We start from the raw sequence: 12,158 nt of genomic DNA on the forward strand, positions 1-12,158 counted from the left end.
AGTCAATTATGTAGTCTATTAGGGCTGTGCGATTATGGCAAAAATCATAATCACGATTATTTGGGTCAATAATTGATATCACGATTATTAAATACGATTATTCATTGACTTTGAAAAAATCTATTTATTGAACTTTAAAACAAATACAAATAATAATTTGAACAGTATCTTTTTAACTGTTGATTACCCTGAACGTATAATTCAACTGAAAAACCAATACAAAAATAAATAAAATAAATGATACATATATATTTACATTTAAATAAATAATATCAAAATAATAAATACCAATAAACAAGATCAACAAATATTTTGGAGCGCACTTCCACAAGCTACTAAACATATATAAATAATACAAATAAATTAGAACAAAATTAATTAGATCAAATATGTTGCAGTGCACTGTCACAACCTAGCAAAGCAAAATAATTGTTTTTTCCGATTATGTTGTTTTCGTAATTGTGGCAGGCCAAAATCGTAATTGCGATTAAAATACGATTAATTGCACAGCCCTATAGTCTATGTATATATCTGGGACTACATGATGAGATTGTAGTGGATGTCTGTGGCCTTTTCTTGCAAGTAATCACCCAAACTCATATGCTCCGGGCTAATGCAATTATTAGTTTGTGAAAGACATCACTCATTAGGTCGGTTCATGAGTAAACTGGCAATGTCAAGGTTGTTACTGAGCACAATATTTATTTCCCAACTAGGGGAAATGGTGGTGGATTTTGCCATTTTCAATGACCCTATTGTTTCTTCCTCATATTAATTTCTGTCAAAGCTCAAAATAGGTTTGGTTTTTAGCTCATTGATTGTGGTTTTGCTGGGTAAAAATGCAGCTCTGCTAATCAGAGCTTTGAAGGCATGTTCAAAAAATAGGATTTTAGCATGGACAGAAATAGTAAAGCAAACAAAAATCCCAGAAACGTTACATTCTGGTCTATAACTTTCATTCTGCATAGTGAACAATGCGGGATCTAGTGGACCCTAATGAGCTTTGTTTGTTTTTTGGTATTCCAGCTTTGTTTACTCTCATTGTACTGATTCCCCTATTCTCCGCCAGCCTCAACATTCCAAAGATGTGCCTCTTCATCTCCCTGCATCTCCCGTCAAACAAAAATGAAAATCCGAACGTACACAATTAGATTTCCTTGTTTTTGCTGACTGGTGCTTTGGAGTCTCGTCTATAGCTTTCAGCACTTTTTCACTGGGCCCCTGTCTTGTGCCATTTGTTTCAGTTAGTGGGTATTGTGCCTGGTTGTCAAAAACGATTGGCTTTGGTGGTCTGAGACTTGCACTCCAAAGCACGGTGGACAGTAAATTGTATTTTTCCACAGAGTTATTAGGCTATTATTATGGCGCTTGAAGTGAACAATGCCTCCTCGTCTTCACACGCACACAATTAGAATCATCATTAATCGGCACTATCAGCACATCAATGGGGCAGAGGGGGTATAATGGAGTTATAGACCACTTATGGGGCAATCAATCAATGCGATTGCTAACTAAACTGTCTTTCATCGTGCTTGTACAGAGTGGCCGGTCAGTATTGGAGTGGAGTCTGTGAGATGAATGTTTATGGCATGTTATTTGTACTAATGCTCAGATATAACCCATCTTTTATCTTAAGGTCATTTTCTACACAGTCTCTGCAGCTGCATCACAAATCTCTAAGCAATCATGGCTCGCTTCACCATGGAGGCCCAATGGCTGCAGGAATGGAAGAATACACAACAGCCAGACAAGAAAATGAGACTGTAAATGATTGCTGTTAATTATACAAAGAGTGTCCAGCACCAACAAGCAAATAAAGTTAACATTTATCAGACCAAGCCACATATGTTTCTCTCAGACGACTTAATAGAAGATACAGGAGGAATGAATATTGGACTTATATTCAACACGACTATAACATTATGAAAATGTTTCCCTACTGAATGTTACAATATGAAATTTCACTGACATTTCCTTCAATAATAATAAATGTAATTTTCTTTCTGTCTCATTTCAGATGACCCAAGAACAGTGCACTCATAGGAACAATGTCCAGAGTTCAGAGAAACCCCAAGTGTACAAAGTGGGAATATACGGCTGGAGGAAACGCTGCCTTTACTTCTTTGTCCTGCTGCTGATGATCTTGATCCTGATCAACTTGGCACTAACTATCTGGATCCTCAAGGTCATGAACTTCACCATAGTAAGTCATCATTTATCTTTTATTTCTTTGGAAACAAGTACCAATGAAGTGCATGAAGTAGTCCTCATAAAGTCATTTTGTTCAGGGGTGGGATTAGTTGAATCCTTCTATGATAAATATTTGAGTTACCCAACTTATCATCCCGGCAGTGGCGAACCGTGTCTACCACAACTGGACCTTCTGCACACACCCCCCTGTACGCCGCCGTTATAATGTCCGTCTTTTCACTGAATTGTTGTCTTGAAAAGGGTACTGACAACAATTCCGCAACATTATCATCTTCACCTGTTGCCATTTCAACGTTAAAAACAGTAAAATGGCAAATTGCTACGTCGCATTTACCTAGATCCTCTGTCTCGAGCCAGTGAACTAACGGGCCTTCTAGAATACCCTGGAACCGAGGGAAACTCTGAAAGAATACGCCCATTGGCTACAAATCGATATATGATTGGTTGATCAACCTGTCAATCCAAACGTACGCTCTCATTCAGTGCAACGGCCAGGGCATTCTATCAAGGATATGGAATACCTTGGTTGAAGGATATTCTACCCAGAGACCCAGAAAAAGATCTGATTGGTTGCATTTTTTTTCTAACACAAAACCACTCAAATGCGTAGAGCATGGTCCGAGAAGGACAAACAAATCAACCTAACACTGTAATTTTACAGATCAACAACACAGATACAATTGTCATGTATTCAGTTTTATTTACATTTTATTTATATAATTAAATCAATTTTTTGTTTGTTTTATCTGAGTGTTCTAGGGTATTCTCTGAATACTTTGAAGGCCCTCACGGTTCACCAATGCATCCCGGGTTATTCATTAAATGTTTAACAGTGACCCTCCGATAACACGGTCACATACTGTATATATCTTTGATGGTCCTACCACCACTCTATCTTACATTTCATACAGACCTACATTTGCTCCACACTGATTTTGTGTTCTTCTTCACAATCCATCTGTATCACATAGGTTACGATGTTATCTGCTTGTTACATGCTGCCTTGATTCACGTGTGAAAGTTTGGTTCAGTTTTCAGAGTAGTGTGATCTACACACTTTGTAATTACTCTTTGTTGCTACTATGGACAAGGCCTGTAATTGGTCTAAAATGTGTTTACCATCAGAACTCAAATCAATAGAGTAAAGTAATTGGTACTGCCCAATGATTTCCCTGACATTTTCTCCAGTATATTTATGCTGTGACTGTGGATGTTACCAGAAGCTGTGAAGTATTATTGATTTAATAACACTTTTGTTCTAAACTATTAATGCTAGCTATCCTTGCTTTGTTGTATTTATTCCATCATAATTGTTTTGTTGTTGTTTATTTTCATTAACCTGATGAACCGTTCATCAGATTAATATCCCAACAAACTCAAAGTAAAAACAACTTAATTTCCCATGTTACAATCGGGGCATTACTGACACCAGGAACCAAATGCATGAAACTTTGTCTATAGTAGGTTCATGAGTTAACCTCTGCTTACACAAATACATAGACACGCTTACACATTAGATTTGTCATCAGCAAACATCAAGGATGTAGTTTATCCACAAACTGTACATCTCTCTATAACTTCATGTGTTGGGATGTTTGTGTGTTTTTTTGCGAAACATATACAGTACAACTCCAATTTTCAGTATCTGATATGGCATTAGCTTACTTTTTTTTAATTTATTTTATGCATCAGGCCCCAGGTGTTGGAGGTTTTACAAACCGGGGTTACAGTCTGTTTAAGCAGTCAATTATTGTGCAATAAAAGAGAGAAAATATGCATTCCAATAAAAAGTACCATGGACGATTAGTTTAGGTATGGTAACGAGAATAACGATGTTTGTAATTATCAGATTATTCTTCCATCCATGTTTGCAGTACTGCCATCTTCTCATCCTAGTTTCCGTTTGCTAATTCTCAATGTTTCTGTCAGTATGCTCCACTCTCTCCCTGCTTAGTAATCCACTGTGCCTGTGATGAGTCAGATACAGATTCGACAGACTACGACACACACACATTTGCAGTATATAGCACATACAAACACACACACACACACGCAATCGTTGCTGTGAATAATGCATAAGGTTTGCCTCGCAGTGGGGCTTTAATATGAGATCTACATAAATCAAAGAGCATGTTTCTCTGATGAGGAGCTGTATGTTCTGACGGAGCGCTGCACTTAGGCTTTTACAACCTTTTTAATGCATCTTCCTGAAGATATAGGATTAGAAAAACATTGGAAATGAGTTAGATAAGTTTGAAATGGAAGCATGTAGCACCACCCCCTTCCTGTCCTAGGATAGAAGTTTATCAACTTTATGTCTTTTTTGCATCACATGACTTTCAAATCAGAACTGTTTCTTAAGTTCCAGCATATTGTCATGGCTTTTGTTGAACGTTGGATGTGAATTGGCACATTTCTGAATAAACTAAGTTTTGGTACAAACATATACAGCTATTCATAAAAAAAACTAAAACCTTTTTCATTAGATATTTGCCTTTTTTTTATCAGGAAGGTTGTTGCGTTTTCATTTGGATGGACAGTGCTTGTGCTTTCTACTAAAAAATGGTTGGCTAGCATCTGATAATATATGCTCCCTTTTTTCTGTGATTGGATTTAATACAGGGCCTTTAGGGTATGAAACTGTAACTTTGAGACAGTGGAAGGCAACACATTTGATTTTTTCTCACATACAGCAACTTGCAGACTGTGTGGAATGCTAAACATTGCCTAATCCTAAGGCTAAAGCAAAAGCAGTAATTTGGAGAGCCCACACTTCTTAGTCAGGGTCACACACTTAAAGAGCTCAGGGCGGTAAAGTCATTATAAGTTAATAGAATACTCATAAATTAAAAATGAAGGGTTAAAATGTTCCCAATTAGGATTGTGCAACATTTGGAGCATAGTTACTCTCATTTGACCCTGTTTAGGATTTTCTATAAAGCTGTCAAATAGGGCAGTGTCTGCAGCTGGTGTCTCCGTCTCTGAAGGTCCGTTTCCAGCGAGGTCGTTATGACATTGAATGATTTTCTTCAATCCAATGCATCAGCACAAGAGTAGTGTGAAACAAAGTAATGGGCCTGTAGGATGTAATGATATGTTTGCGTTTCAATCACTATAAGGCTTTGAGGTGTGACTGTTATCTTAGTGTGATAGTATATGCAGTTCATGTCTGTTATTTGTCGTACAGGTGTGTCTGTATGTGTGTGTGTGTGTTTGAATTTCCTTGCCTCTGTCTCCAGAGATCTACAGCTCGTAGGCCGTATTTCCTGCTTCTCATCATGTTAAATAGGCTCGTTGTAGCAGCGAAGACTGCCGAGGGCTCTCAGATTGAGACAGATTGAAATGGCTGCACCTCATGTACATGGCGGTCCAGAGTCGGTGTGGTAATGAGGAAAGAGAGGGGGAAGTGATATATTTGCTGCCCTTCCTTCCAGGTCCTTCCACTCCAGTGAACCAGGCCTTTGCAGCAGCCAGACAAAATGGCCTGGAGTTGGAAAGGAACAGATGCAATGGTGAAACTTCAGTAGTGTTAAGATTTGAGTGTCAGCTTTCCGGTTTTTGAGCTAAAACTATCAAAAACTGGGTAAAATGATACTGCACAAAGGGCTGGGGGTTTGTTCCCATTGTGCGTAGACTCTATTTGGAACGTGGAAGCACAGTTTGCTTCATACTGATAACAAAACATGGTTAATATATCATATCTTCAAGTTTTGGTCCAATTTTATCACTGCTAATAGTTATAATAATAATAATAATAATAATAACTTAAACGTATGTAGCTCCATAAACCCAAGGATGCACTGCTGTTTGAATTACCATTAAGGTATTTAAATTAAGAAATTAGTGCCCAAAATGTTTTAATAGTTAGTGTTTAATTCTTGTTTTTGTTAAGCATTTAAAATGCTGTATCATCACATGTTTGAGAATCTGCAGCACTATTAACATTATATTTCCCATACTGTACATACCCATACATTCTGAGGTTATGATGATAGATAGATAGATAGATAGATAGATAGATCGTACTTTATTGATTGACAAAATATACAAGAATAGAAATAAAATAAAATAAAATAGAAAATAGAAAATATACATGTCGAAATAGAAAATATACATGCAGATATTATATATATATATATATACAAATATATATATATATATATATTCAAAATATATGAAATATGGAGTATTAAATATGAAACAGATTATGTATGAGTAAAATAAAATGTACAGCGTGGTTTTATTTCAAGAGAAACTATGGAGCAGAGAGTTCTCTTCCAGCCAGAGGTGATTTATTGTACAGTGTTATTGCAGTGGGCAGGAATGTAATGTGTGCTCTTTAAGCAAGAAACATTGTTTTATACTTAAGCAATAGCTCACGACAGGCCGTGGTATATGCTCATTATATCACAGCTAAGGGGCGTGGTTCGGCCCGACGCGAAGCGGAGGGTCGACAACCCCCTTAGCTGTGATATAATGACCTTATTACATGGCTTAGTTGAATACTCGATTCTGATTGGTCAATTCAGAACACGTGACACGTTGTTAATCCAGAACAGACAGACCGCTGTCAAGGACTTATTGACCGTTGTTAAGGACGCTCACATCTGCACAAAGAAGTCCGTTCGATTTAACTGTGTATACAGTTTTGGCCGAAAAGCAAACTGCATGCAGTTTGCTTTTCTAACTGACAAGACAAGAGCGACAAGCAAACAGCGGAGAAGTAACGGGCAGAAACCCTCCTTTTTACGCAGCGTCCAGACATAGACATCAAACGGCGACACATATTCAGTTGCCAGTTACTTTGGCATTAGGGCAGGGATATCTAGATACTTTCCAAGGTTTGAAATAATGAATTGTGCTACTTTTAAAGCAAGCAACGATGTTTTCAAATCTGTAATCAAAAAGCTCCGCCTTCCTGCCGTTGCTACGTTTTTCAAACGGTAAACCTTGGAAAGTATCTAAATATCCCTGCCCTAATGCCAAAGGAACTGCACACTGAATATGTTTTTGCCGTTTGATGTCTATGTCTGGACCGTTGCGTAAAAAGGAGGGTTTCTGCCCCGTTACTTCTCCGCTGCTTTCTTGTTCCAGTTTGAAAAGCAAACTGTATACTGTTTATCTCAGACGCGGAGGGATACTGAGTTGTTGTGAAAAGTAACTTACAATTCTACCCGTGGTATACGCTCAGTATACCACGGCTAAGAACCAATCAGATTGCTTGATTTTACTTGTCCGTTTTATAAATAGAAACATAAACTGGGGACATCAAATGGACAGATTTGAAATTTGAAGCATCATGGATGAGCAAAGTGAAAAACAATTCATCAGACATAAGCATGTTTTTTTTACATACTACTTATTATTACATTACATGTTACTTGTTAGATGCTTTTATCCAAAGTGACTTACATACTCAATACTGTGGGCAATCCCCACAGGAGCAATTTGGGGTGAAGTGTCTTGCCCAGGGACACAACGACATGCTGACTGCAGTGGGGTTTGAACCTGTGCTCCCCTGATCCCAACACCAACGCACTAGTCCAACACACTAGTCCACTGCGCCACACGCCCCGCCCTATTATGAAAAACATCCTTATTAAAGAAATGTGCAGGTATAAAGATATTCCTCAGGACAACTACAAAACTGCCATTACATACTGCTGCTGAGATCACCAAAACATTGTACCTGAAACAACATCACGTGGAGCTGTATTCTTACTGCAGCAAATGTTCTTCCTGTGAAAGGTAAGCTATGTTATTGTAATGGTCTCAGGGGGGTAGATAGAGGAGAAAGGAAGGATAACGGGGAGGAGATAGACATTCAGTCAGGGAAACAGGAAAATAACAGTTTTTTAACACACAGACATGGACAAAATGCACTATACTTTTGATACATTGTCGAAATATCAAGATGCTTTCTGCTATTGTATCAATACAAAATCTCAGAAGGCCTACTTAAGCTTCAAACTTTTACTCAAACGTTTAAGTTTAAATTAGATTGTATCGCACAATTCTCTACAAAGAGAAAAATTAAGCAAAATAAAGAGCAGTTGTATCAAATCAACAAAATAATGTTATTTAAGAAATGTTAGGAACATGTTCCACGCCTTTCAGACATTATTCTGTATACACAGTACATATTCAAAGCCTTTAAAAGCAGTAGTTTGACTTACAGAATGCCATTATTCTGACTGATAGGAGTTAACTTTGTTACCGCGGAGCACTTTTACAGGACAAACAACCAGGGACGGTCCACCTGGCAGCAGAGATTAATCAAGGGGAGAAAAGGATAAAAAAAGCTCCAAACTCTTTCCATTTTCTGTACCTGGTTCCTCACTGGAGCCGGTACTCAAAGTGAGGTGAACTGTTGTGACTGCGTGACACGGCTCACTGCTCCAGGGAGACGGATCCGAAGCCCACAGGAGGAGGGTTGCAGCGGCTCCACACTGTGCTGTTGAACCAAGAGCCTTTGCCTCCCGGAGTCCCAGAAGAGGTCAACTCGAGGCCGGCAGTGCCAACAACGCTGACTATGTGTTCTCAGGGGGGAGGATTGACCTTCCCCTATTCACCCACACAATCATCACTCACCAACTCCCTAAAAGCCCACTGCCCCATGCTGTTTATTCATGTTTTCTGATTTACGGAATACAGATTTCTGCAGGAAATGTTGCAAGGTCATAGTGATGTTGCTGAATTTGAAGTTTGAGCTCCTCTAATTTTAGAAATATAGAATATTTTAGGTGGGTTTTTTTGGACTGGGTATTTAGTATATGTTTGGCAGTCAAACGGCTAAAGGAAAGCTGACCCAAAATGATATTTGTTTACACACAGTAGTTCTAATGGTATTTAGTCATGTAGTCTTTTTGACATATCTGCCTCTATGAATGTTTTACTCCTGCCCACCAAAAGATTGAAATGATCTATACATCCCATCGGACAAACCGGACACATGCAACTTTCACACACATACTCTGAAAGTAACACTGAAGATATAATAAGATGTGGCATGATGAAGAAAATGTATAAACCAAAACACTGATAACTACCTTTTGGCCCCTTATTAATGTACAACCAGTTGATTTGTTCTGGCGTAGCTCTCTTTTCAGACAGAGTGTAAGCTCATTATATACCAGTATACCGTCCTCAACAGCATACTTTAGCAAACGTCTCATGACCTTTACTCTGACATAACAGTGGAGGCTTTGATACGATTCACAATGTCAGGACGGGAGATGAACTCGGAGCTGCTGAAATGTTTACTTCCTTCTGTAATCTGAGAGAGGAGTGCCAAACTTTATTTAGGGCTCAGAGACCAACACAAAAGCACAAACGCAACTATGTCAGTATCTGTTTCACTGACTGTGTGTGCTTGTTGTGGTGGTTTATAGGGCAGAGATATGGGCCTAAGCAGTGCAGCAGCAGTCAGTATTATCTTCTAAATATAGTTTCAGTTGCTCTTTACTTAGCTGACGATGTAGAGTTTTGACACCATCCTTTTGAGTCATCAGTGCCATGTAATCTTACCATTTTTATAAATGTTTACATACATAAATGTGGCACATGTAGGATTGTTAGAACAAGGTGTTTGCTTCCCATTATGGGAATTTCAGAGAGTACTTCGTTCTACATGGCTGTATACTCTGACACAGAGTGCATGTAGCAAATATCCAGTGATATTGGACCACTCAAGGGTCATCTATTTAGTTATGTAAGTTCTACAGAGAGCTACAAATCATCTGACATCATTTTTGAGGATATGATCAGTTGTACTTTTCAGTATCGACCAACTCTCAGGAGTCAGCATTTCACTATAATATAGGTCTTTGAATTCCAAAACCTTTGAAACCCAACTTATTTATAAAGGAAACCTATGCAATTATTTCTGTTTTTGTGTGATGGGGGGGGGGGGGAAAGGACATACGATATAAGTCCATTCTTCCTTTTTGCAGATTGCAGTTCAGTCATAATGCATTTGAAGACTTTCGATAGATAAACATCCCTGGCTCTGCTGTTGATTGCCGGTGATGGCGACAGGAGAAAGAGCAGTCATTTTCCCTCTGATTGCAGCCTGCCTTCCTCAGAGGCAACATTGATAAGATTTCTCACAGCTTTTCAGGTTTCAATCATAGAATAAAGGGGATGGGTACAAATAATTCAAACAAAGAGAAGATGAAGAGGCTTCTTCTGCTGTTGATGAGGATGAGGATGAGGATGATGATGATGATGCATTTGACTACAGCCAAAAAAGGAACCCAAATGGCCATGTTTTTTCTTTATTGGTTGCCATATTATATTAGAATGATTCCACTGACCTGTGATATTTTTTTATTGGACCTTGGTTTTCTGTATCATCCTCAGTCATGAACCGTCTGACTTATTCTGCATCTTGGTTGAGAAAGCAAGATGACTTTGAGGTTGTTGAACTTCACCTGTGAAATAATTGATGTAAAACATTTTTATAACTTCAGTTCATCGTTTCATTTTCATCAGTGTTCTGCGATCCTTCTAAAAGGCTTGTCTTTGTCATATTCAGATTTTGTTCTGTTGGTACATGGACTAAAGGAAAATAAAAAAATCGAATTGTGTACATTTTAGGGTGTTATTTTTGGAGTTCTGACCATCACTCTGAAAAGTAAAGACAAGATTTTAAGGACTCAAGTCGCAAATCTGGAGATTAGTGCACCATTGACTCGTGACTTATCCGCAGCCTCATTTGGGAGTTGTTGGTCTTGACTTTGGACTTTAACTTTATATCCAAGACCTGAGAATATATTAAGTGCTACGTGCAAAAAATTACTTTTTCATCCACCACCACTGGGTGTGTACAGAAAATGCAATGCATTAAAACACAAGCCTGCAGCCATGTTAGAAATTGTGGACTTTTTCAATGGTAATGTTTTTTCAACTTTGTTCAACTATTTGGATTTTTACAACTTTGAAACAAAAATCAGTGACTCTTAATCATCATCTCTTCAATTTGAATTCAGGTCCAGACTCTTCTCTCCCTGATTTAGTCCAAATCAGCATCCAAACTGCCTATTCTTGCTTCTCGCCAACAGAATGCAGAATTGGCTGCTGGTGACATTAAATCCTATGCTGTTGATGAGGTTGGAGTTACTGGCTCTCATTGGGGACAATTCAATCTCAGTACCTCCAGAAGCCTTTACTGAAAGGTCAACAGAGAGAGGGACGGAAGAAAGAGCCATGAGGGAGACAGAGGGAGAAAATAAGTCGACCCGAGACCGTCGGCAGGATGTTTCCACAGTTCACCTACGATTCATTTATGCAAAAATGAAAGGAATGATGAGAGTGGGACAATAAGCATGCATTTCGGAAATGTGAAATGGAGTTACAGTCAAAGACACTAATTACATTTGAGGCAGAGGCTGCTTACTTCCTGACTTCAGTGCTCAGGGAATGACTAATAAAGCTCAACTTCAAAATGTCATAGTGCCTAATGGGGAAATTAGATTGCTGCAAAGCAACCAACAAAATGCATAATTACAAAACATGAAGAGATAAAAACAGCAAAACATACAGCAGTGACAAAGAACGGTCGCCGGCTGAGAGATATTTGAATGTTGCTGTGAAAATATTTAATTTTGACCCTGCTGTGTAATGCCCAGAGAAGAACATCCTGGGGGGTTATATGAGACAGATTGAAATGAATTAAATGCAGATATGTTCATCTCCCACTACTGTGTCCCACGATAATTAGGCTTATTGGTGACTGTGCTCTTAATTGCCTGCAGAAAGTCAAAGAAAAAACGATTTAAAATGTGAAGTTGGAGCAAGGCATGACTATAATCATAATAATTAAGTCCTAATATAAACCCCCTGCAAAAGACCTAATATAAAGAAAAATACAGAAGCAATCTTTGGGCACAATTATTACCATCATTTAATTGTTACTGGCATATTCAACATAAATCAATTCCCAAGAT

General features: G+C 38.3%; 1 protein-coding gene across 2 annotated transcripts in view; it reads left to right on the plus strand.

Moving 5' to 3' along the window:
* sgcd (sarcoglycan, delta (dystrophin-associated glycoprotein)) overlaps positions 1 to 12,158 on the plus strand; it is a 153,212-nt gene that overhangs the window by 49,863 nt on the left and 91,191 nt on the right. For both annotated transcript variants that reach the window (XM_034140376.1, XM_034140375.1), the window contains one exon: positions 2,018 to 2,203. In XM_034140376.1, coding sequence (XP_033996267.1) covers positions 2,018 to 2,203 — 186 coding nt within the window. The remainder of the gene's footprint in view (positions 1 to 2,017; positions 2,204 to 12,158) is intronic.

This window comes from Trematomus bernacchii, unplaced genomic scaffold (assembly GCF_902827165.1).
Source record: "Trematomus bernacchii unplaced genomic scaffold, fTreBer1.1, whole genome shotgun sequence".
In the NCBI taxonomy this organism is placed as follows: Eukaryota; Metazoa; Chordata; class Actinopteri; order Perciformes; family Nototheniidae; genus Trematomus; species Trematomus bernacchii.